The sequence below is a fragment of the Ranitomeya imitator genome, chromosome 4, assembly GCF_032444005.1.
Source record: "Ranitomeya imitator isolate aRanImi1 chromosome 4, aRanImi1.pri, whole genome shotgun sequence".
Taxonomy (NCBI): Eukaryota; Metazoa; Chordata; class Amphibia; order Anura; family Dendrobatidae; genus Ranitomeya; species Ranitomeya imitator.
In genome coordinates, this window is record NC_091285.1 from 94,218,465 (window position 1) to 94,245,609 (window position 27,145).

At 42.4% G+C, this 27,145-nt stretch overlaps 1 protein-coding gene across 1 annotated transcript in view; it reads left to right on the forward strand.

Moving 5' to 3' along the window:
* Positions 1-27,145, forward strand: part of DOCK2 (dedicator of cytokinesis 2) — a 1,209,209-nt gene that overhangs the window by 104,943 nt on the left and 1,077,121 nt on the right. Inside the window, exons 6-7 of the mRNA XM_069763868.1 lie at positions 13,755-13,903; positions 24,771-24,906. Coding sequence (XP_069619969.1) covers positions 13,755-13,903; positions 24,771-24,906 — 285 coding nt within the window. The remainder of the gene's footprint in view (positions 1-13,754; positions 13,904-24,770; positions 24,907-27,145) is intronic.

Sequence of the window (27,145 nt, forward strand, 5' to 3'; positions counted from 1 at the left end):
ATTCTGCCACCTCTTGACCCTGAGACAGGGCCAACAAGGTCTTCTCAGCTTGATCCACAGAATTAGGCTCATCATACAATAATCCTAAAGCCTGAAAAAAGGAATCAATATTAAGAAAAGCCGGATTTCCAGACTCCAGAGAAAATGCCCACTCCTGTGGATCGCCATGCAGCAGTGAAATAACGATTTTTACCTACTGACTGGAATCACCAGAGGATCGAGGTCTCAGGGCAAAAAAAAGTTTACAGTTGTTTTTGAAACTCAAAAATTTAGACCTGTCACCAGAAAATAAATCAGGAGTAGGAATCTTTGGTTCTAAAGCAGGAGTCTGAAAAATATACTCACAAATACCTTGCACCTTAGCAGCAATCTGGTCTACACGAGAAGCTAAATCCTGAACATTCATGCTTGCACCAGGCTCCTCAGTCACCCAGATATTAAGAGGGAGGAGAACACAAAATAGACTGGAGAAAAAAAAATGGCTCAAGAGCTTCCTTTCCTTCTTCTGAGATGCATTTAACTCATTGTGGGCCAGTTGTACTGTTATGATCCGGTGACTTTGGAGCTGCATGAGAACTTTCACTGGAGATGGTGGCCACTGTACTGACCGCAATCCTGAACTTAACACCACAACTAGAAGTAGCTGTGGAGTGTACCTAACACACCTAGACACCTCGTCACAGCCGGAGGACTAATTACCCCTAAAGATGGAAAGAGGAATACTATCTTGCCTCAGAGAAAATCCCCAAAGGATAGACAGCCCCCCACAAATATTGGCGCTGAGTCGGAGAGGAAAAAACACACACAGGCAGAAAACAGAATTTAGCACAGGAGGCCACACTAGCTAAATAGGACAGAATAGGACAGAGTTCTGTGCGGTCAGTAAAAAACCCTTCAAAAACATCCACTGCAGAAATAACAAAAATTACCTACATCTAACTAATAGATGTAAGAGCGTAAATCTGCAACTTCAGTGAATCCTACAATCAGAGCAGGAATAAAACTGAAACCAGCACACAGCAGTGTGCCACAGATACAAAGAACCAAACACTTATCTTTGCAGAATTTGGCAGCAGGCAGGAGAAGCCAGAAAGTGATCCAACACTTCACAAGGAACATTGACAACTGGGAAGAGCTAATGAATCCTGCACACTTAAATATCCCAGTCCGAACAGCAATTAGCAGATACACCTGGCCAAGACTGCGACTCAGAGACAACTGCATTCCCACCTACAACCACAGGAGGGAACCCAAGAGCAGAATTAACAACAGAACACATCAGACTATATGAAGGAAGCAAACAGACAACTTATGGACACACGCTACTACAAAAAATTGGAGTCGGATCCTACACAGGACTATTACAAGGAAGTAAACAAGTTGGTATCTTGTCTGCCTGACCTGATACCAGAAAGTCCAAGAACAGGGATATTCTACATGCTTCCCAAAATCCACAAATCTGGAAACCCAGGGAGACCAATTATTTCACGTGTGTGCACCCTTACTGAGCAGGTATCTGGATGGGTAGAGGGTATTCTTAAACCCCTGGTAAAGGATACACCCAGCTTCATTCAGGACACAACTGACCTACAGAATAAACTATCAGCAATAGGTCCTCTACCAGAAGGAACCATCTTGGCCACCATGGAGGTGGAATCTTTGTACTCCAATATCCCACACCAGGATGGATTAAATGCCTGCAAATTCTTCCTGGAAAACACAGGGACTGATGCGGATTCTGTGCTGAAACTTATAAAATTCATCCTCACCCACAATTACTTTGAATTTGACAACAAGATCTATCTACAGGAGACTGGCACAGCAATGGGAAGTAAAATGGCCCCACAGTATGCAAATCTTTTCATGGCCAAGCTTGAAAGTGACTTTTTGTCCTCATGTCCCATCACGCCTCTGGCGTACTACCGCTACATTGATGACATTTTAATCATCTGGACAGAGTTTGAGCTATAGCTAAAGACGTTCCATGAACAGTTTAATCAATTTCATCCCACCATCAACTTTGACACTCAACCATTCCTGTACTGAAATTAACTTTTTGTACACCATCATTAAGCTGCAGAACAATAAAATAGAGACATCCCTGTATCAGAAGCCAATCGACTGTCCAACATACCTTAAATGGGACAGTTTCCATCCAAAACACATAAAAAACTCTACTGTCTACAGCCAAGCCATCAGGTACATTCGTATATGTTCCAACCCCATGGATAGGGATAAACAGAAAGATCTTTTTCAATCAGGGTTGCCATCCAAGAACAATTGAAAACCAGATTACAAGAGCCACCAGAATATCAAGGAATCACCTGCTACATTACAATGCTAAAGAAGAAAATAACCGGGTACCTCTAGTAGTTACCTACAATCCAAATCTGGAGGTACTAAGGGGAGCTGCACGGAAATTACAACCTTTACTACAAAAAGATGCCCGCTTACAATCCATTTTCCCTGACCCCCCTCTACTGTGTTTTAGGCAGCCCCCAAATCTAAGAAGCATCATTGTCAGAAGCTCCCTGTACTCTCCAACAGCTGCAGGAACCTTTCCTTGCAACCAGAAAGAATTTAAAACCTGTCCATTTATAATGACCATGGACAAGATAAAGATCCCCAATTCACATCAGGACTACAAGATCCTAGGTACCTTCAGCTGCATCACATCTAATGTGGTGTACTCAATTATTTGTACTAAATGTCAAACTGGGGGTCTGTATGATGGGGAGACAGGGCAAAAACTGAGAACAAGGATAAATTCTCACCGCCATACAGTAAAAGGAAAAAGGATGGATCTACCTGTGGCCAAACATTTTTGTATGCCTGATCATAGCACCATGGACCTGAAATTACTTGTATTGAAAGGTAGCTTCAAATTTCAGAGAGACAGGAGATTCTGGGAGTATAAACTTATGATGACCTTTGACACACTTAGTGCAGGAATGAATGTGTCACATCGATTTATGTCTTTTTACATCAATTAAGGAATTTGTACTTCAGACCATGTGGGGTCATCATAACAGAACCAGACCCAATCAGAAGACAACAAAACATTCACTCCTAATCTAGGAACTTTAAAATATTTATGGACACAAATGTTTATCACTTATCACTCTCCCATAATGACAGTTCTGTGCTGTGTTGTGTATAAATATGTGATTCTTCAGAATTTGCTTTAGTCTGTGCCTGATGAAGAGACCTGAGTAGTCTCGAAAGCTTGCAATTTGTTACCATCTTTTCAGTTCATCATTAAAAAGTATCAACCACTGAGGACTCTCAATTCTAGATGATAACACCAAAACTTTTTCTCCACTCATGGTTAGTGGTTGGGTGAAGCCATTTATTGTCAAATGACTGCTTTTTCTCTTTTTAAATCATGATGACAACCCAAAATATCCTAATGACTGTTATGATCTGGTGGCCTTGGAGCAGCATGAGACGTACTCTGGAGAAGGTGGTCCCTGTACTGACCGCAAACCCTGAACCTAGCAGCGCAACTAGAAGTAGCCGTGGGGGGTACCTAACACTCCCTAGACCCCTCGGCACAGCCTAAGATCTAACTACCCCTAAAGACAGAAACAGGAAACCTATCTTGCCTCAGAGAAAATCCCCAAAGGATAGATAGCCCCCACAAATATTGACTGTGAGAGGAGAGGGAAACAACATACGCAGATATAAAATCAGATTTTAGCATAGGAGGCCATACTAGCTAAAAAGAAAGAATAGAACAGAGTACTATGCGGTCAGTACAAAAACACTAGAAAATATCCACCGCAGAAAATACGGATCACCACATCTGACTAAAGACATGGGGGGCATATCTGCATCTCCAGAGAAACAGCTAGGCTGCAAAAAATCCTTCTCAGACCAAGCTGGACAAGACAAAAACATGAAAATGCACAGAACTATAAGGTCCACTGCAGGTGGACAGCAAAAACAAAGCCAGGACTTATCTTTGTAGAAAAACACAGCAAACTGGAGAGACCAGCAGGGAAGTGAATCTTTCAAGACCAATGGACAACTGGCACTGACTAAAGGATCCAGCAAAGCTATATACCCCAGTCAGTTTTGCCATTAGTAGATACACCTGTCCACTCCTGCAGTCCAGTCACAACTGCATTACCCTCTACAACCACCGGAGGGAGCCCAAAAGCTGAATTCACAACAAATGACCCTGATAAAAAGTTTACATATCCCATTTCGTAATACTGTGTATTGCCCCCTCTAACATCAATGACAGCTTGAACTCTTTTGTGGTAGTTGTGGATGAGGTTCTTTATTTTCTCAGATAGTAAAGCTGCCCACTCTTCTTGGCAAAAAGCCTAAAGTTCTTGTAAATTCCTGGGCTGTCTAGCATGAACTGCGCATTTGAGATCTCCCTACAGTGGCTCAATGATATTGAAGTCAGGAGACTGAAATGGCCACTCCAGAACTGTTACACACCCACAGGGCGTGAGGATGTATAGAGGACTCACTAGACCACAGATGGCGCAGTGGCAGCTGTATAACCAGTACTCAAGAAACAGGAGAATGAGCTTCAAAAAACCAAAGATATTTATTAACGAAAATTTAACAAAAGGGAAAAGGTGCCTGAGGGGAGGACTCTCTGGATCACAACACTGTACTATGTAGTGGAGCACCGGGCAAGTTATACCCCTATACAGGGATTCCTCCCGTCATTACACCAGGAGGCCCAAATGCTGCGAATCCAGGACCAGAGGTAGAACCTGTACAGACAGTCTAGAACAAACTGTGGAATACTGGCTCTGTCGGTAGAAAGAATCCTGGAAGCTCCATGTAATCCGAGAAAGGCTGGTCCAGCCGGCAAATGTATCTGAATGGTTCCATGAGGAGAGACTCAGTCAGCCTGAAGTGGAATCCAGAGTGTCCAGAGGGATCCAGGATAGAGAACTGCCAGTAGAGGATTTTGAGGAGACAGGGTAACAGTATCAATGCAAATCAACAGTCTTCAAATCGCAGAGCACAGCAGAATGTGGCCTGAACAGAAGGCAACAATCCTACAGAGAGGCCTGGATGTCTTCCTGGAGCGTAACAATATTGTATCTCAGTTTGTAGGTTCTTTAGAAGGACGTAGATCTGGGGATTTATTCTGATGGAATAAAGGCTGAACTGGATGGACAAATGTCTTTTTTCGGGCTTACTTACTATGTTACAGAATGAACATGCTGCCCAGGCACCTCCCTCAAGGGGAGGATACCTTTTATGCACAGCGCATCACAGCACAGACAGCCCTAATAGAGAACAGGTGCTGTTGTGAATTCTGCTTGTGGGCTCCCTCCGGTGGTTGTAGGTGGTAATGCAGTTGTCCCTGGGCTGCAGTCTTGGACAGGTGTATCTGCTGATTGCAATTCTGACTGGGGTATTTAGGTTTGCAGGACTCATTAGTCCTTGCCAGTTGTCAATGTTTCTTGGGAAGTGTTGGATCTCTTTCTGGCTTCTCCTGCTTAGCTGCCAATTCAGCAAAGATAAGTGTCTGTTTCTTTTTCTATGGCACAGAAGCTGTTTGCTTGTTTTTTGATTGTATTCCTGCTCTGTGTGTAGGAGTCTCTGGAGTTGCAGATATATGTTCCACTTCTTTAGTTAGATGGAGGAATTTTTTGTATAATCTGCTGTGGATATTTTTGGAAGGGTTTTAATACTGACCGCACAGTATTCTGTCCTATCCTTTCCTATTTTAGCTAGAGTGGCCTCTTGTGCTAAATCCTGTTTTCTGCCTGTGTTTGTCTTTCCTCTCCTACTCACAGCCAATATTTGTGGGGGGCTGCCTATCCTTTGGGGTTCTGCTCTGAGGCAAGGTAGTATTCCTATTTCCATCTATAGGGGTATTTAGTCCTCCGGCTGTGACGAGGTGTCTAGGATTTGTTAGGTACACCCCACGGCTACTTCTAGTTGCGGTGTTAAGATCAGGATTTGCGGTCAGTATAGTTACCACCTACTCTAGTGAAAGTTTTCATGCTGCTCCAAGGTCACCGGATCATAACAAGGTGCCCTGCTGCTTTAAGTATGTGCAGGAAATGGGGCATGCCTCCTAAGAGCATTTTCAGGAGATCTGCAAGGGGATGCAGGTTCCTAGTAGAGAAAGGAGCCACCGATCATCTCGAGTCATGGACAGGGTGAACAATACCATTGGAGCTGCGTAGGCACCGATCTCCCTGCACAGTGGAAACCGAACCCACAGCAGAGACAGAGCAGTTGAGGTGTATAGCACCGCGTGATGAGCACCAGTTTCCACTGTTCATGAGAGACCAGACCGGCGTCTGAGGGCATGACAGGATGCTATTTATGCCTGTTCTGCAAGGGGATAGAAGCTCTCAGAGCACACAATATAGGGATAGAAAAAGCCCCTATGCGATTATGGTGTACCATATTGAAAAGGGAAGTGGTAGTCTGTCTCTGAATAGAAATTCAATATTCAAATGGTTACAGTGAACTGGTGTAGCAGTCTCATCATGACCACTCAGTGTGTGACTGTTGTTTAAAGGGATTGCAGCCTATAGTGCTGCAATAACTCTATATGACTGCAGACTTGTGAATCCTAAAGCTCGCCCTCTGTGGCAATTTAGATGACGCACCGAGGAGTCAACATTGCAGGTGCCAGATGTGGTAGGTGTGAGACTGCAAGTATTTGACTTGCATATATGCAGTTGTAAGGGAAGTGCAGTGATTCATACTTAACCCCTTTCTGCCATCTGACGAACTATCCCATCCATATCCCCTGGGCCCATCTGACCATGGACGGGATAGTACGTCATCGGCGATCAGCCATGTCCACGAGTGGTGTGCAGCCGATCGTGGCCGGGTGTCAGCTGATTCTCACAGCTGACACCCAGAAAACACTGTGGTCAAACAAGATTGCAGCGTTTCGGTGTCGACAGGGGTATAGAGAAGCATCGCGCAGGGTCTAGGCTCCCTGCGTGCTTCCCTCAGAACAACGTGATGTGATCGCTATGTCCTGAGGTTCTCCTTTCAGACTCCTGGCTCCAAGACGGCAGCGGGGTCTTTCCGGGTCCTGCAGGGAGGTGGTTTATGTAAAAATATGTTTTTAAAAATATCAAAATCAAGAAAAAAAAATGTTTTTCCAATAAATACATTTCTTTATGTAAATTAAAAATAAATAAATAAAAGTACACATATTTAGTATCTCCGCATCCATAACGACCCGACTTATAAAACTGTCCCACTAGTTAACCCCTTTAGTGAACCCCATAAAAAAAACCAAGGCAAAAAAACAATGCTTTATCATCATACCACGAACAAAAAGTGGAATGACACGCAATCAAAAATACGTATATAAGTAAACATGGTACCGCTGAAAATGTCATCTTGTCCCGCATAAATCGTGTCACCATACAGCGTCATCAGCGAAAAAATAAAAAAATTATAGCTTTGAGAATAAAGTGATGCAAAAATAATTATTTTTCATATAAAATAGTTTTTATTGTATAAATGCGCTAAAACATAAAAACATTATATAAATGAGGTATCGCTGTAATTGTACTAACCCCTAGAATAAAACTGCTTTATCAATTTTACCACACGTGGAACGTCCCGCCTAAAAGAAATTTATGAATTGCTGTTTTTGTTCATTCTGCATCCCCAAAATTGTAATAAAAAGTGATCAAAAGATGTCATGCCAGAAAATGGTACCAATAAAAACGTCAACTTGTCCCGCAGAAAACAAGACCTCACATGATTCTGTGGGCCAAAATATGGAAAAATTATAGTTCTCAAAATGTGGTGATCTCAAAACTATTTTTTCCAATAAAAAGCATCTTTTATCGTGTGACAAACATAAAAACCCACGATAAATAGTAAATCAAACCCCCCTTTATCACCCCCTTAGTTAGGGGAAAAAAATAAAATAAATATTTATTTCCATTTTCCCATTTGGGTTAGGGTTGGGGCTAAATGTAGGGATAATGTTGGGGCTAAAGTTAGGGTTAGGATTTGGATTAGGGTTAGGGTTGGTATTATCGTTAGGGTTAGGATTAGGGAGAGGATTGGGGTTAGGAGTGTGTTAGAGTTAGGTTTGTGGTTAGGGTTATGGTTAGAACTGGGATTAGGGTTAGGGGTCTGTTAGGGTTAGGGTTGTAGTTAGAATTGAAGAGTTTCCACTGTTGAGGCACATCAGGGGCTCTCCAAATGTGACATTGCTTCCAATCTCAATTCCAGCCAATTCTGCGTTGAAAAAGTAAAACGGTGCTCCCTCCCTTTCGAGCTCTACTGTGCGTCCAAATAGTGATTTACTCCCACATATGCAGTAAAAGCGCACTCAGGGCAAATTGAACAGCAACGTTTGGGGTCCAAATTCTCCTGTCACCCTTTTAAAAATAAAAAATTGGGGGCGAAAAGATCATTTTTTTTAATATGATTTTTTGTTTTTACGACTGTACGTTATAAACTTCTATGAAGCACTTGGAGGTTCAAAGTGCTCACCACACATCTAGATAAGTTCCTTATGGGGTCTAGTTCTAATTTCCAAAATGGTGTCACTTGTGGGGGGTTTCCACTGTTTAGGCACATCAGGGGCTCTCCAAATGTGACAAAGCATCCTATCTCAATTCCAGCCAATATTGCATTGAAAAGTCAAATGGTGCTCCATCCCTTCCGAGCTCTGCCATGTGCCCAAACAGTGGTTTACCTGCATATATGGGGTATCAGCATACTCAGGACAAATTGTACAACAACTTTTGTGTTCCCATTTCTGCTGTTACCCTTGTTAAAATAAAAAAAAATGGATCTGAAGTACATTTTTTGTGAAAAAAAGTTAAATGTTCATTTTTTTAAAACATTACAAAAATTCCTTTGAAGCACCTGAAGGGTTAATAAACTTCTTGTATGTGCTTTTGAACACCTTCATGGGTGCAGGTTTTAGAATGGTGTCACTTTTGGTTATTTTCTGTCATGTACACCCCTCAAAGTGACTTTAAATGTGAGATGGTCCTTTAAATTTAAACAGCGATTTCTAATTTTTACAACAAGATTTACAAAACCATATTTTTTATGATTTTGTAAATTTTGTTGTAAAAATTAGAAATCGCTGTTTAAATTTTAACCCTTAGGCTATGTTCACACGTTCCTGATTTCCCTGCTGTTTTTTCTGCACTAAAAACCGCAGCTCTTGGCAGAAAACGCAGGTCCTTTTTTTGGTGCTTTTTTGGTGCGTTTTTTGATGCGTTTTTTGATGCGTTTTTAGTGCGTTTTTTTATGCAGTTTTCTATGCAGAGTCTGTGTGTTTTCTAGGAAGTTTTTTAGGGTTAAAATGGCTGAAAATACCCTAACCCTAACCCTACCCCTACCCCTAACCCTACCCCTAACCCTACCCCTAACCCTAAACCTAACCCTACCCCTAACCCTAACCCTACCCCTAACCCTAACCCTATTCTAACCTTAGTGGAAAAAAAAAATTCTTTATTTTTTTATTGTCCCTACCAATGGGGGTGACAAAGGGGGGGGGGTCATTTACTATTTTTTTTATTTTGATCACTGAGATAGGTTATATCTCAGTGATCAAAATGCACTTTGGAACGAATCTGCCGGCCGGCAGATTCGGCGGGCGCACTGCGCATGCGCCCGCCATTTTGCAAGATGGCGGCGCCCAGGGAGAAGACGGCCGGATGGACACCGGGAGGCCGGGTAAGTATAAGGGGGGGGATGAGGGCACGGGGGGGGCGTCGGAGCATGGGGGGGTGGCATCGGAGCATGGGGGGGTGGAATTGGGGCACGGGGGGCAGCCACACTGCAGCGGTTCTGCAGCACAAACCGCAGTAAAACCCGCAGATATATTTTTCATCTGCGGGTTTTACTGCGGGTTTGACCTCACAATGGAGGTCAATGGGTGCAGAACCGCTGCAGTTTTGCAAAAAGAAGTGACATGGTACTTCTTTTTTACCGCAGCTATTCAGCGCGGCTTTTTTTCCCGATTCCCGCATCATGTGCACAGTGGTTCCTGTTTTCCATAGGGTACAGTGTACTGTACCCTGCATGGAAAACAGCTGCGGAGCCGCAGCGGCAAAATCACGGCGGTTCCGCAGTAAAAAACGCACTGTGTGAACATGGCCTTATAACTTCCTAACAAAAAAAATTTTGGTTCCAAAATTGTGTTGATGTAAAATAAACATATGGGAAATGTTACTTATTAAGTATTTTGTGTGGCACATCTTTGTGATTTAAGGGCATGAAAATTCAAAGTTGGAAAATTGCAAAATTTTCAACATTTTCGCCAAATTTCCATTTTTTTCACAAATAGATGCAAGTCATATCAAAGAAATTTTATGACCATAATGAAGTACAATATGTCACAAGATAATTATGTCAGAATCACTGGGATTCATGGAAGCATTCCAGAGTTGTTACCTCATAAAAGGACAGTGGTCAGAATTGTAAAAATCGGCCCGGTTATTAACATGCAAACCACCCTCGGGGATAAAGAGGTTAAGGAATATACTGTGAAATATTTCAGGCCAGACACTTCCATCTAATGGCCAGAAACAGTCACTATAAGAACCTGAAAGAGTACTGGAACCAAAGGAAAGAAGACTGGCTGTATGGGAGGAAAGCATAAGCTACAGTAGATTCAACATGTAAAGTACTAAAAACAACTCCTTAGTGCCGTACTTCACCACACCCTGGGTGATAGGTGTATCATGGATAGCAGTGAATTTCATAGTAAAACAGAATTTAAGTAATGATAAACCAATAACCTTGGCGTCAACAAAATTGGCTGCAGAACCACAATCAATAAAGGCCTTAAACCACACAGATTTTGTGCGATAAGTCAAAAAAAGAGGTAACAACAATTTTGAAGAATCATAGGTAACTGTGTGCCCAGGTGGGAAACTGGAGCCAACCTACGTACTGTAGACTTTCTGACAGCGGTTGCCTTGGCAGGCATGCCTCTGACATCCAGACTTTTCACTGGTGCTATTAAAATTCAGTTCTTCTCCTTTGGCCTATTGTTGTCGATGGGAGATAGTTATCCCAATCTGCATGTGCTTCTCAGTAACGGTAATAGGTATATTAGACTATTGTGGAGATGCAGAGTCAGTTGCATGCTTGTTTCTGTTTTCATTCAATTCGGTTAGCCAGGAATGTGTCAGAATTAAGGGAGACAGGAGATGTAAGTTGCACTAACATGCCCTTTACTTGGTCAGAGAGACAACAACAAAACTGATGATCACTCCACTAAGAGTCAGTGACCCAATGCCAAAAATCACTACAGCAATCCTCAGCCATACGTCGCTCTGGTAGAGAACTGTTAGTTTACTTTCTGTGCAAGCTACAGGGTCTAGGTTGTCATAAAGCAACCCTAAAGCCTCAAAAAATGAGTCAGATTTTGAGACTTTTGGAGCATCAGTGGGTAAACAAAAAGCTCAAGCCTGGGGGTCACCTTGCAGCAGGGAACTGATGGATTCCACACGCATGCTCTGAGAGGGAGATGAAAGCATGTAGAGTCTGAAATACTGGGTGACCACTTTCCTTTAAAGGAAAAAAAATATTTTCAGTAACTCAAAAATCTGCCAGGCTTGTTAACCTTAGGTTCAAGGGTTGTCCATGGAGGTGCTGCAGGGGCTTGAGTCTGAACAGTTTCATAATGCTGAAAACACCCTGCAAGACCTCAGACTGTGAGCTAGGTCTTGCATTTAACATACCACAGATTGGACGGGATCCATAATTTATTATGGGCAGGTAATTCTGTTAAGTCTGTCCAGGGCCACAGGCTCAAAAAAGCTACCTTGGACAGACACTTAAGGTACCGTCACACATAGCGACGCTGCAGCGATACCGACAACGATCCGGATCGCTGCAGCGTCGCTGTTTGGTCGCTGGAGAGCTGTCACACCGACACCTCTCCAGCGACCAACGATGCCGGTAACCAGGGTAAACATCGGGTTACTAAGCGCAGGGCCGCGCTTAGTAACCCGATGTTTACCCTGGTTACCATCCTAAAAAGTAAAAAAACAAACGCTACATACTTACCTATCGCTGTCTGTCCTCGGCGCTCTGCTTCTCTGGTCTGGCTGTGAGCGCCGGGCAGCCAGAAAGCAGAGCGGTGACGTCACCGCTCTGCTTTCCGGCTGACCGACGCTCACAGCCAGAGCAGGAGGAGAGCAGAGCACAGCGCTGGAGGACAGACGGCTGTAGGTAAGTATGTAGTGTTTGTTTTTTTACTTTTAGGATGGTAACCAGGGTAAACATCGGGTTACTAAGCGCGGCCCTGCGCTTAGTTACCCGATGTTTACCCTGGTTACCAGCAAAGACATCGCTGAATCGGTGTCACACATGCCGATTCAGCGATGTCTACGGGGAGTCCAGCGACGAAATAAAGTTCTGGACTTTCTTCCCCGACCAGCGATCTCCCAGCAGGGGCCTGATCGCTGCTGCCTGTCACACTGGACGATATCGCTAGCGAGGACGCTGCAACGTCACGGATCGCTAGCGATATCGTCTAGTGTGACAGTACCTTTAGCACAATCGACTATGTATAGCAGATTCCAAATAAATCCTGACACCATTTAACCCCTACGCAGGGTTCTGGTTTCTTGACAGGATTCACTGGATAGCTATAGCGGATGAACTGCCGTCCATAGGCAGGAGTGGTCGCAAAGCAGGATCAAAGCTAAGAAGTCTGTGAAGGACAAGATCAGGAGAGAAGCAGTTAATCAGATTACAAACTAGCATGAGAAAACAAAAGAAAAACAAATTAGATCATAAAATCAAAGTCAGAGAGAGCCTAGTGGTAGCTAAACACACTAATTGGCAGCTAGTTTCAGCCTGCTGGGAAATATAGAAGAGAGCACTGACCATGGCAGTGAACAAATTACCTGCTAGCTCACTGCAGCAAAACACAAGTAAATAGCAATGAGGAAATTATCCAACAATGACCATAATGTTACTGTGAATCTGTAATCAAGGCAGGAGTTACAGCAGCATTAACATAAAATAAATAAGGCAGCACTCTGTAGCGCCAAAACTTGCAAACATGAAATATGAAAATTTAATTGCATTACTGCACTAGAAATATTAAAAATTGAGAAAGGTAGCCATGATAAGGCATTTCTCATTTACCAGGAGCTAACAATGCCAATCCTTGCTTAGAATAAAGCTTTCATCTGTATGGGAACCTGTGAATTCTCTCTTAGACTAAAATCTATTTCTCTGTTGAGGGGTAGGGTCCTGCCTTGATTAAAAAATGCCTGTAGCTATGAGTCGGAGTGCTCAGTCAAAAGGCTAATAAATACAAATGTAAAAAAACTGGCCATCACATCCAAACATAGACTAGGTGTGAACAGGTGCTAAACTAGAGTCACCAACTCATATACAATCAAATAAATAAGGCAGCACACTGTAGCTCCAAAACTTGCAAACATGAAATATGAAAATTGAATTGCATTACTGCACTAGAAATATGAAAAATTGAGAAAGTTTAGCGCATAAAATGGCCAATTCATGTGTACCTGGTAGCCACGATAAGGCATTTCTCATTTACCAAGACCTAACAATGCCAATCCTCGCTTAGAATAAAGTCTTCATCTGTATGGGAACCTGTGAATCCTCTCTTAGACTAAAATCTATATCTCTGTGGAGGGGTAAGGTCCTGCCTTGATTTTTGAAACAGCAGCATTTCCAGACATGGGTGTGACACTTCTAATTCCTTCAGACAATATTCATGTAATGTAGAGTTAATTTTATATCATTAACTAATATGTGTTGTATTTTTCTAGTTAAACAGAAAGGAGAAATTCCAGCATGTCCAGTCAATGATGTATGATTTGATGGAATGGCGATCACAGCTCCTTTCTGGTACTTTGCCAAAGGATGAATTAAAAGAGCTTAAGCAAAAAGTGACTTCAAAAATTGACTACGGCAACAAGTATGTATTGTTCCCTTAATCTGCCTTAAGGTTAAGAATGCAAACAGAAAAAGAGGAGCACAATATTTTACATGCAATTTTGTTTATTAGTGGATATTAAATCTGGTGTAGGAAATAATTGGTAACAATTTGCTATCATTTTTAAAACCCTATAATAAAGTAGGTTCTTTGACAATTTAAAACTTGATAGAAATTCCAAAACTTGATGTACCATATAGATATTGGACTTCACTTATTATTAAAAGTGCAGTTTTTAGAAACTAGCAGATCAATTGATTGAATATACTGACTTTGCCAAATGTTTCCCTCAAATTTGATTAATAGTGAATTGCAATACTGCAAATTCTCTAATTGCCTGATAAATGCGAGCATAACACTATGCAGTATCCTAAGTGTATATTAAAGTTCTGTAATGCAAACTCATCCTTATGAGTACCTCAACCTATCTAACTAGAAGAAAACGAATGGTAACTGGTAGTAACTAGCAGCTTATTTAACCACACTCTGCGGTTTCAGAGTTTGTAGATTTAAAATATTTAAACAGTCCAAATGTGAGAAAATACCTGCCTTTTTGGTGTTTATATTCAGATATTGCAAATTGAAAAAGCGGAGGCTTTTTATTATTATTATTATTATTATTATTATTATTATTATTTATTTACATATCACCATTAATTCCATGGTGCTGTACATGAAAAGGAGTAACATCAAATTACAAATATCATAGTAAACAAAACTAACAATGACAGACTGATACAGAGGGAAGAGGACCCTTCCCTTGTGGGCTTACATTCTACAGGATTATGGGGAAAGAGACAGTAGGTCGAGGGTTGCAGTAGTTCCGATGGTGTTGAGGTGGAAATATACAGAGCAGAAAGGTTATGGATGGCTTTGTAGGTCAGTGTTAGTAGTTTAAACTGGATATGCTGGGAAATTGGGAGCCAGTGAAGAGATTTGCAAAGAGGGGAAGCAGGAGTGTAGCGAGGAGAGAGATTAATTAGTCGGGCAGCAAAGTTAAGGATGTACTGAAGGGGTGCGAGAGTGTTAGAAGGTAGGCCACAGAGGAGGATGTTGCAGTAGTCAAGGCGGGAGATGATTAGGGCATGCACGAGCATTTTGGTAGAGTGAGGGTTGAGGAAAGGACGAATTCTGAAAATATTTTTGAGCTGGAGGTGACAGGAGGTTGCAAGAGCTTGGATGTGCGGTTTGATGGACAGAGCAAAGTCCAGGTTTACTCCAAGGCAGCGGATTTTGGGGACAGGGGAAACTGTGGTTTCATTTATTTTGACAGATAGATCAGGTAGGGAAGATATGCGAGGTGCAGGAAAGATAATTAGTTCAGATTTGTCCACATTAAGCTTGAGGAAGCGAGAGGAAAAGAAGGAGGATATGGCAGATAGACACTCCGGGATTCTGGAGAGCAGAGAGGTGACATCTGGGCCAGAGAGGTAGATCTGAGTGTCATCAGCATATAGATGGTACTGGAAGCCATAGGACCTTATGAGTTGTCCCAGGCCGAGTGTGTAGATTGAGAAGAGTAAGGGCCCAAGGACAGAGCCTTGAGGGACACCAACAGAGAGGGGGCGAGATGAAGAGGTAGTATGGGAGTTGGAAACGCTAAATGTGTGGTTGGTAAGGTATGAGGAGATCCAAGATAGGGCGAGGTCTTTGCCCCCAAAGGAAGAGAGGATCTGTAGTAGGAGGCAGTGGTCAACTGTGTCGAAGGCAGAGGACAGATCTAGAAGGAGGAGTATAGAGAATTGTCTGTTAGCTTTGGCTGTAAGTAAGTTGTTAGTAATTTTGGTCAGAGCAGTCTCAGTGGAATGGTGGGGGCAGAAGCCAGATTGTAGTTTGTTGAAGAGAGTTAGATGCAAAGTGAAAGGAAAGTTCAACATGGACGTGCTGCTCAAGGAGTTTGGATGCAAATATGAGCAAAGATATGGGGCGATAGCTGGACATAGCGCTTGGGTCAAGAGATGGCTTTTTGAGTATAGGTGTGATTGAGGCATGTTTGAAAGCAGTGGGGAAGGTACCAGAAGTTAGTAATAGGTTTAAAAGATGGGTTAGGGATTGGACTAGTGTGTTGGTGAGGTTGGGGAGGAGGTGTGATGGGATGGGGTCACGTGCACAAGTGGTGAGGTGTGATTTGGAGAGAAGATGAGCAAGCTCCCCTTCAGTGATTTTGGAGAGGGAAGTTATGGGGTTTGGGCATTGGTCTGGTGTACAAAGGGGTTGTGGTGGTTTGACTATGAAGATTTGCCTTGTTTGGTGGATCTTATTTTTGAAGTGCATGGCAAAGTCCTCGGCAAAGATTAGGAAACTTGGAGGGGGCAGTGGCGGGCAGAGGAGGGAGTTAAAAGTGTTGACCAACTGTTTGGGGTTGTGGGATAAGGAAGATACGCGGGTTGTGAAGTAGGCCTGTTTAGCAGAGGTGAGAGCTGATTTGAATGCTAGTGTTGCTTTTTATCATGGGTAGTGCAAAAATTATCACTGTTTAATGTGTATGAATAGTTTTGGTTTTGTTAAATGAAGAAAGGATAGATTTTTCATTAAACAATCCATGTATTTATGTAGTCAAAACAAGTCTATTGCTTTTAGCACTAAGAAGTAATGTCTTTTCAACAAAGATTGAAAAAATGGTAAATTTTTGGGATTCGCAACAGGTTTGCTATTCACAAAATGATTGCAAAGGCTTTTTTCAAACCATCCAAAAGTTAACCCTATTTTAACAGAATTGAAATAAACTTTGTTTTCAAGATAAAAAATGGAATGACTTGGCATCAAGCCTTTTATAACATTAGCTCTTTTCTGGATGCTGTTTTTTTGTACATATTAAATCTAATGTACATTATAGAAAGAGAAAGCAAAAAGCAGCACCAAAAGAAAACAAAGGGTGCCAAAAATCCTCCCAGGTATGTACCAAAGCTCATGCTATTATCCAGAAAAATGAAGGCAGCACTCCAATAGAAAAAATAAATGTTGTTTATTGGCCCATGTGCGATGTTTAAGTCCAAGATGTGGACCTTTCTCAAGCCATGTACATTATAGCTATAAAACACAGTGAGCAGAAAAGAGATGTGAGGCTGATTTGATGGAACTCGAGCTGCAGTACTGTAGGGAATTAGGAGGAAACAGGCAGAGAGATCTGTGGCAGTGCAGGGTCAGCAATGACTGCCCTTGCAGCAGAAGTAATATAGTATAGAAGATATGATGGTCAGGGAGTAGATGCCTGGCTTAGTCTGGGCTATCGGCACTGGTGGCAGCAGAACAGTGTAAAAGATTGACAACACACAGTTGGGCCCTCAAGCAGTAAGGCTGATGGTATGGCCTATTTAATTCCTGGAAGAGATGATCAGGTAAATTTGAATTCACCCATTCGCTTGAATTTTCTCTAGAAATTTGCTTTTCAGAGAAATTATTCCTTGCAAATTTAATGTACCTTATTATGCTGTGAAAAAAAGAAGGAACGTCAGCTTATCAGCGTGGGTGTGTATCCTCCCAAATGCAAACCAGCATCTCACAAGGATTAGTGTGAAGCAACAACGGCAAAGAATAGAAAAAAAACAGCCATGGATGGGGTTGCTAAAAAAAAACTTTTAATCAAAGTAGATAAAACTGGTTCTTCATATTGTGTCTAGCACGGAACACACTTGTGAGGAAAGATCAACGCATTTCGACTTGCGTCTTAGTCATGATCTGTGGGTATATTATGCTGTGGGTTTTCTTAACACTCACGTTTTTGGCCCTCTGCTCCTCACCATCATTTATCCAGACATTGTAGCTGTATTCTTATCACTGTCACTTATGCTGAAATCCTTGCAAGCTCACGAATGATCATCTCGAGATACTCCATGACTTTACGTATACATGCCCAAAACCCTCCCCGGAATTTTAGTGCAAGAGACAGTGATATGGAGATGTGACGTTGGCTGAAATGGTGATGATGAGGAGAAGAGGAGCCAGATAGGTGAGTTGTAAGGTAAGTATAAGGGTTTTTTTTATAGCCTTTTGATTATTCTTTACGTTTCAGAAAACTGGTGGCCAGCAGCCATCATTTTGGTGAACCCATGCTGAAGCTAATTACAGAAAATCTGCATTTGGGTGAACTCTGAAGTTGACAATGATCCATTCATGATTGATAAGTAATAAGTAAACTTGTTAATACTTTTAGAGGATAACTTGGTTAGCTTGTGTGTGACAAAGCCTGTGGCCAGGCTGAATCCCCTCTCTGAAATAACAATGGAAGCTGGACATGACAGTATTTCCACAGAAAACTGTGTCACTTGTTTCCAAAGGTCCAGTTTGCTGATTCAGAAGTCTACAGTCATGGCCAAAATTTTTGAGAATGACACCAAAATTATATTTTCACATGATCTGCTGCCCTCTGGTTTTTATTAGCGTTTGTCTGATGTTTATATCACATACAGAAATATAATTGCAATCATATTATGAGTACCAATAGGGTATATTGACAGTTAGAATGAGTTAATGCAGCAAGTCAATATTTGCAGTGTTGACCCTTCTTCTTCAAGACCTCTGCAATTCTCCCTGGCATGCTCTCAATCAACTTCTGGACCAAATCCTGACTGATAGCAGTCCATTCTTGCATAATCAATGCTTGTATTTTGCCACAATTTGTTGGTTTTTGTTTGTCCACCCGTCTCTTGATGATTGACCACAAGTTCTCAATGGAATTAAGATCTGGGGAGTTTCCAGGCCATGGACCCAAAATCTCTATGTTTTGTTCCATGAGCCATTTAATTATCACCTTTGCTTTATGGCAAGGTGCTCCATCATGCTGGAAAAGGCATTGTTGGGCGCCAAACTGCTCTTGGATGGTTGGGAGAAGTTGCTCTTGGAGGACATTCTGGTACCATTCTTTATTCATGGCTGTGTTTTTAGGCAAGACTGTGATTGAGCCGATTCCCTTGGCTGAGAAGCAACCCCACACATGAATGGTTTCAGGATGCTTTACAGTTGGCAGGAGATAAGCGCTCACCTCTTCTTCTCCGAATAAGCTGTTTTCCAGATGTCCCAAACAATCGAAAAGGGGATTCATCAGAGAAAATGACTTTGCCCCAGTCCTCAGCAGTCCACTCCCTGTACCTTTTGCAGAATATCAGTCGGTCCCTGATGTTTTTTCTGGAGAGAAGTGGCTTCTTTGCTGCCCTCCTTGAAACCAGGCCTTGCTCAAAGAGTCTCCGCCTCACAGAGCGTGCAGAAGCACTCACACTAGCCTGCTGCCATTCCTGAGCAAGCTCGGCACTGCTGGTAGTCCGATCCCGCAGCTGAAACAGTTTTAAGATATGGTCCTGGCGCTTGCTGGTCTTTCTTGGGCGCCCTGGAGCCTTTTTGACAACAATGGAAGCTCTCTCCTTGAAGTTCTTGATGATGCGATAGATTGTTGACTGAGGTGCAATCTTTGTAACTGCGATACTCTTCCCTGTTAGGCTATTTTTGTGCAGTGCAATGATGGCTGCACGTGTTTCTTTAGAGATAACCATGGTTAACTGAAGAGAAACAATGATACCAAGCACCAGCCTCCTTTTAAAGTGTCCAGTGATGTCATTCTTACTTAATCATGACTGATTGATCGCCAGCCCTGTCCTCATCAACACCCACACCTGTGTTAATGGATCAATCACTAAAACGATGTTAGCTGCTCCTTTTAAGGCAGGACTGCAATGATGTTGAAATGTGTTTTGGGGGTTAAAGTTAATTTTCTGGGCAAATATTGACTTTGCAAGTACAGTAATTGCTGTTAAGCTGATCACTCTGACATTCAGGAGTATATGCAAATTGCCATTAGAAAAAATGAAGCAGTAGACTTTGGAAAAATTAATATTTGTCTCATTCTCAAATTTTTTGTCCATGACTGTATGAGATCAGAGCTCATGGTATCTGTCACGGAGTTACCGCGACAGAGCAGTATCAGAAGACCACGGCGTCTGATAGCTCCTGCTTTGTCGCTGAGAAGAAGCACTTCTCCTGTGTACTAAAGGAGTTTTGTTTTCTTTCGGCTGGAAAGTGGTTAATAGGCCATGTGGAAATCCCTGCTTTCAGCTGTGCTTGGTTAGCCACTCCTCTCTCCTATAAAAGCTAGGCCTTCTTGTCAGATCTTTGTCTGAGATAGCACTTGCTTGATAGACCTGGAGTAGTGAGGAGCTGGTGTTTGGAGAGCTGGAGGAATTTATTTTGCAACAATTGTATGGTTTGTACGCTTGGAAAATTCCTCATCCTTACCTGCCTTATTTACTTCCCCCGTCCTTCACACCCTGGTGAATACCTCTGTTATTTGTGAGAGCATATTTTGTGTGAGTGGAGTTTTCTTTTACCCTTGTCTTTGTTCCCCTGTTTGTCGGGTTGGTGTACTGCGGTACACGGTAGTGCCTCTCTTCTCCGGGTGGGTAGGGAGACAGACGCAGGGCTGCAGTTAGGAGAGAGGGCTAGGGCGGAGGCTCCGCCATCTTCGCCATCTGTGGTATCCCGGGGAACAGGGTGAGTTAGGGCGCTCCTTAGAGCTAGGTCCAGGAAAGGTGCCCCTGGTCCCAGTTTACTTGCCATTCCAATCGTGACAGTATCTGCTGAAAGCAATGCAAGTACAAAAAAACCTTTCTGTTCATGCGGTGTCACTGTGTTTGCTGATGTGCATCAGTTTGTTTCACGTGCAGAAAAAACATCTGATCCATCATGTCATATATATTTTAATTGGGTTGTTGCTGTCTTCTTTGTAAAACTGTTAAGTAGGCAAAAAAAATTACACTCATGGAATTCAAATAATTTTGGATTGATAGTTGTAAACAATTTTGTCCTTTCTTACAATTTTTTCCATTCTCATCTGCCCGACGCATGGGCCTCATATGTTGGGAAGTGCAGATTCTGCAGAAAGTAGATAGTGGTCACCTGTAAAAAAAATAATAATTTTGGAAAAGAAAATTGCAATTATAGAAATCAAAACACCTTGGTTTTATAATTTTCAACTATTTTTCCCTTTCTGGCAATTCTTTCTTTTCTGACCTACCACACCCATGGAAAGTGTTGACTGTGCATCGGGAAAATAGTGGCTATCTAGCAATCGGTACATGCTGTCAGCAACAGTAAAATGATAACCTTCAGCTCTCAAATACGTCAATAAGGCTACTTTCACACTTGCATCGTTTAGCCTCCATCTCAATGCGTCGTTTTGGGAAAAAACGCATCCTGCAAATGTGCCCGCAGGATGCGTTTCTTTCCCATAGACTTGTATTGCCAACAGATCGCGACGTATGGCCATACTTCGCGTCCATCGTGCACTGGATGCGTCGTGTTTTGGCAGACAGTCGTCACAAAAAAAGTTCAAGGGAACGTTTTTTCGTATGTCGGCTCCTGCATTTCCTACCGCACATGCGTGGCCGGAAGTCCGCCCCCTCCTCCCCGGGACTTTAGAATGGGCAGCGGATGCGTTTAAAAACTGCATCCACTGCCCACATTGTGTCAAATTTTCACAACGTCCATCGGTACTTCGCGCCGACACATTGTGACGGCTGCCAGATGACGCAAGTGTGAAAGAAGCCTAAAGCTGTGTTGAGAAAAAATTGTAGTTTTATTCATAGCCCCACTATTCAAGGAACAACAGAAAATTAAAATCCAACGTTTCGGCAACATTGCATATATATATATATATATATATATATACACATGTATGTATGTATATATATATTGTGAGGCAGTGACCCCTGTTACAGCTAGGGGGCGCTGTATGTGCTCTCCAGAATGTGCAAGGAGGCATAGTGAGGCCATGAGGGCGTACTACGGACACAGCTGTGGCTGTAATTAGAATAGTGAAGCAGTGACTGATTAAAAAGCCCTGTAGTACTGGGGGAGGGGTGTCAGTGTGTTCTTGGAAGCTGACAGGGCAGTTGTTTGCAGAGCTCTCTCTGTGTGGAGCAGCACAGAGGCTAAATGAACCAGAGAGACTGACACCCTGCGTATTGGGCTGTCTTATGTGTACCAGGCTGCACTCCAGAGGATAAAGAGTGCAGTGCGCTGAGTGAGTACAGAGACTTGTTACCGGCGTGCGGTCACCCAGGGAAACTGGACAGAGGGAAGTTCGGCCTGTGTATTGACTGCGTCATATAGCCATGCATTATTAATGGACTGTATGAAGAAGATGAATACTATATTGACTGTGTGAAGTAACACAATAAAAGAACATTTTGTTTGAACTTGCTTGGGTCACTGCCGTTTCACTGTATATGGTCCTACCGCTGCATCACATATGGTGGAGAATGCGGGCATGTGAACTGAGGCATACCCAGAGCGTGCTGCATGTCACTGAATAAGCCTACAAGGCTACAGTTTGAGCCAGCTGGGAAAATGGAGGAACTTTTGGAGCAGGTTGTGCTCAGTCAGCAAAGGCTTCAACAAGAGACGCTGCAGTTTCAACATTCCCAGCAAGAGATTTTTCAGCAGCTGCAGCGGCAGCAGGGGACATTGCAGAGGGAGCTAGCAGAGCTTCAACGATGTAAAGTGGAGACCTCTAATGTGAGGGGTGAACAGTAGAGACCTGAAGAGACCCCAAAGGTAGGGGGCGATCATTGGGTGGACCAGTGGTCCTTTGTAGAGACTCGGTCTGCCAGGTCTCAAGCAAGTGACTTGTTGCAATTGGTGGAGGAGTGGCTCCAGCCTGAGTTCTGTTCTCCGTATGAGATAATGGAGAGAATTGTGGCTGATGGGATGGTGAGGGCTCTGCCGGCCGCCATGCAGCGTTGGGTCGGGCTGAAGGACCTAGGCCACCTGGAGCTGCTGATAGAGTTGATTGAGTGGTATAAGTCCACTCAGGACGTTGCACCAGAGCCCGGGCATGGGGCTAGTAACTGTTCAGTAACATCTAAGCCCATGGACTGTGGGAACACTGGTCAGGAGTCTATGTGTGCCCAGCCTGTCTGTATCACCACTAGGGTCACAGCTAGCGGCGAACCAAAGCTGTGCCAGGTACTTGTGAATGGGTGCCAAAGAGAGGCTCTCCTGGACATGGGGAGTAAAGTGACTCTGGTCCATCGTTACCTTGTTGCTGTGGACAACACCAACGGACAGAAAGTGGAGGTGATGGGTATCCATGGGGAAATCCGGGAGTACCCGACCGTGGAAGTCAATGTTTCTACACCATGTGGTGTAGAAAAAAAAGTGAGAAGAAAGTCAAGTTGGACAAAATTTCACACAAAACCTCATAAAAATGGGTTGGACAAAATTTACTGGTGCCTTTTGAAATATGTGGGTAAACAACCTTGTTTAAAGCATGTGATGCAAACCCACCTGTGACAAGAAACAGGTGTGGGCAATATGAACATCACATCTGAAATTAGATAAAAAGGGAATACTCATTCTTTGCATTTTGTGGCTGTTTGTGCCACACTAAGCACGGAGAAAAGAAAGAGTAGAAGAGAACTATCTGATAACTTGATAACTTGAGAACTAAAATTGTTGAACTATATCAACAATCTCAAGGTTACAAGTCCAGATCCAGATATCTTGCTTTTCCTTTGTCCACAGTGACACAGCACGGTGGCTCAGTGGTTAGCACAGCAGCCTTGCAGCGCTGGGGTCCTGGGTTCTAATCCCACCCAGGACAACATCTGCAAAGAGTTTGTATGTTCTCTCCGTGTTTGCGTGGGTTTCCTCCGGGCACTCCGGTTTCCTCCCACATTCCAAAGACATACTGATAGGAATTCTAGATTGTGAGCCCAATCGGGGACAGTGATGATAATGTGTGCAAACTGTAAAGCGCTGCGGAATATGTTAGCGCTATATAAAAAAAATAAAGAAGAAGAAGTGAGTTTCACAAATGCTTCGTCAGGGTCAAGCATGAAGCATTTGTGAAACGCGCGTCAGGTGTCTGGTGGGTAAGTTATTAACCAAAAGTACATTATGTATGATTGTTGTTGTAACGCTTTCAACTATGGAATATTCTTTGATATATATCTGGTCACCTACACTTATTGGCTGTGTATTGTAAGCACAACCTTATTTCATTATGCTTATACAATTGTCATTCAGTTTCTAATTATTATCCTATTAAAGGGAAACTGCTTTGGGGTCCCTTCAGTTAAGGTACCTTCACACATAACGATATTGTTAACGATATCGTTGCTATTTGTGACGTAGCAACGATATCGTTAATGAAATCGTTATGTGTGACAGCGACCAACGATCAGGCCCCTGCTGGGAGATCGTTGGTCGCTGAATAAAGTCCAGAACTTTTTTTTTTACTTTTAGCATGGTAACCAGGGTAAACATCGGGTTACTAAGCGCGGCCCTGCGCTTAGTTACCCGATGTTTACCCTGGTTACCGGCATCTGTGTGACAGCTCTCCAGCGACCAAACAGTGACGCTGCAGCGATCCGGATCGTTGTCGGTATCGCTGCAGCGTCGCTAAATGTGAAGGGGCCTTTACTCACCCACCAATGTGTCTTTGTGACTGTATTCTGAATTTTATCAACATTGTATGCTTTGTACTCAATAAAGCTTAAAATGTTTCGCTTAATAGTAATGATTTCTGTCTTGGCATTTTTTTGTTTAAAGTTTAGTTTTATTATTTAAACTTCAACAACAATAGTCATGTTATAGATGGAGCTTACAGGGAAATTAAATCTTGTTATAGTAACATCCTTGTATATCATGGGCAAAAATGTATACAACTTTTAATAAGTAAAAATGGAAATGCTAATATAAAGTCAAACAGTTTTGATGTATTAATTGCACACACTTCTTAAGTATCAACTCTACACAGGGGTAAGTTCAATGTAATTCATAGAATGTCTAATATTTGCTTTATTCTGATAAAAAATGTGAAATAAGGTGTATTAATTACAATTTTATTTAACTGCAGAATTCTTAAGCTTGATTTGATTGTACGAGATGAAGATGGCAATATCTTGGATCCAGACAAAACAAGCGTTATTAGTTTTTTCCATGCCCATAAAAAAGCTACAGAGAATATCACAGAACGTATCAAGGAAGAAATAGTAAGTAATTATATTAGGATCCTTTGATTTCAAACGTGAATAGTTTATTTAACTTTTTTTTACACAGTCCAAATATTACTAACATTCAAAAAGGATATCAAACTCTTTAAAAAGTTGGAATTGAAATGGTACTCACCGCGTCAATGTCCCACCAGTGAAGCAGAGATGACCGGGAAGGCACACTCAAGAATTTGATTACAACAAGTTGTTTGTGTGTATATATACGCACATGTGTGTGTGTTAGTGTATATGTGTATATGTACAGTGGGGCAAAAAAGTATTTAGTCAGTCAGCAATAGTGCAAGTTCCACCACTTAAAAAGATGAGAGGCGTCTGTAATTTACATCATAGGTAGACCTCAACTATGGGAGACAAACTGAGAAAAAAAAATCCAGAAAATCACATTGTCTGTTTTTTTAACATTTTATTTGCAAATTATGGTGGAAAATAAGTATTTGGTCAGAAACAAAATTTCATCTCAATACTTTGTAATATATCCTTTGTTGGCAATGACAGAGGTCAAACGTTTTCTGTAAGTCTTCACAAGGTTGCCACACACTGTTGTTGGTATGTTGGCCAATTCCTCCATGCAGATCTCCTCTAGAGCAGTGATGTTTTTGGCTTTTCGCTTGGCAACACGGACTTTCAACTTCCTCCAAAGGTTTTCTATAGGGTTGAGATCTGGAGACTGGCTAGGCCACTCCAGGACCTTGAAATGCTTCTTACGAAGCCACTCCTTCGTTGCCCTGGCGGTGTGCTTTGGATCATTGTCATGTTGAAAGACCCAGCCACGTTTCATCTTCAATGCCCTTGCTGATGGAAGGAGGTTTGCACTCAAAATCTCACGATACATGGCCCCATTCATTCTTTCATGTACCCGGATCAGTCATCCTGGCCCCTTTGCAGAGAAACCGCCCTAAAGCATGATGTTTCCACCACCATGCTTTACAGTAGGTATGGTGTTTGATGGATGCAACTCAGTATTCTTTTTCCTCCAAACACGACAAGTTGTGTTTCTACCAAACAGTTCCAGTTTGGTTTCATCAGACCATAGGACATTCTCCCAAAACTCCTCTGGATCATCCAAATGCTCTCTAGCAAACTTCAGACGGGCCCGGACATGTACTGGCTTAAGCAGTGGGACACGTCTGGCACTGCAGGATCTGAGTCCATGGTGGCGTAGTGTGTTACTTATGGTAGGCCTTTTTACATTGGTCCCAGCTCTCTGCAGTTCATTCACTAGGTCCCCCCGCGTGGTTCTGGGATTTTTGCTCACCGTTCTTGTGATCATTCTGACCCCACGGGGTGGGATTTTTCGTGGAGCCCCAGATGGAGGGAGATTATCAGTGGTCTTGTATGTCTTCCATTTTCTAATTATTGCTCCCACTGTTGATTTCTTCACTCCAAGCTGGTTGGCTATTGCAGATTCAGTCTTCCCAGCCTGGTGCAGGGCTACAATTTTGTTTCTGGTGTCCTTTGACAGCTCTTTGGTCCTCACCATGGTGGAGTTTGGAGTCAGACTGTTTGAGGGTGTGCACAGGTGTCTTTTTATACTGATAACAAGTTTAAACAGGTGCCATTACTACAGGTAATGAGTGGAAGAAAGAGGAGCCTCTTAAAGAAGAAGTTACAGGTCTGTGAGAGCCAGAAATCTTGATTGTTTGTTTCTGACCAAATACTTATTTTCCACCATAATATGCAAATAAAATGTTAAAAAAACAGACAATGTGATTTTCTGGATTTTTTTTTCTCAGTTTGTCTCCCATAGTTGAGGTCTACCTATGATGTAAATTACAGATGCCTCTCATCTTTTTAAGTGGTGGAACTTGCACTATTGCTGACTGACTAAATACTTTTTTGCCCCACTGTATATGTGTGTAGATATGTATATGTGTGTTTTTATACATATATATATATATATATATATATATATATTTATTTTATTATTATTGTTATTTTATTGTGCATGTTTGGTTTTTGGTTTCTTAAGGGGAATCGGTCACAGGATTGTGCCCAGTAACCTACAGACACTGTCAAGTTGGAGCCTTTATACTGATTAAAATGATAACTTGGGTGATGAAATCCGTCTTGTGGTTCTTGTTTAATCTTTATTTGTAGTTTTCAGTTAATGACATGCTTGTGCTTCGGGGTGCCTATGGGGGGTTTTCATGTGTGACATATGCTTCTGACATATTCATGTGTATGGCTTCTGACAGATTACTGATCCCTCAGTGACCTG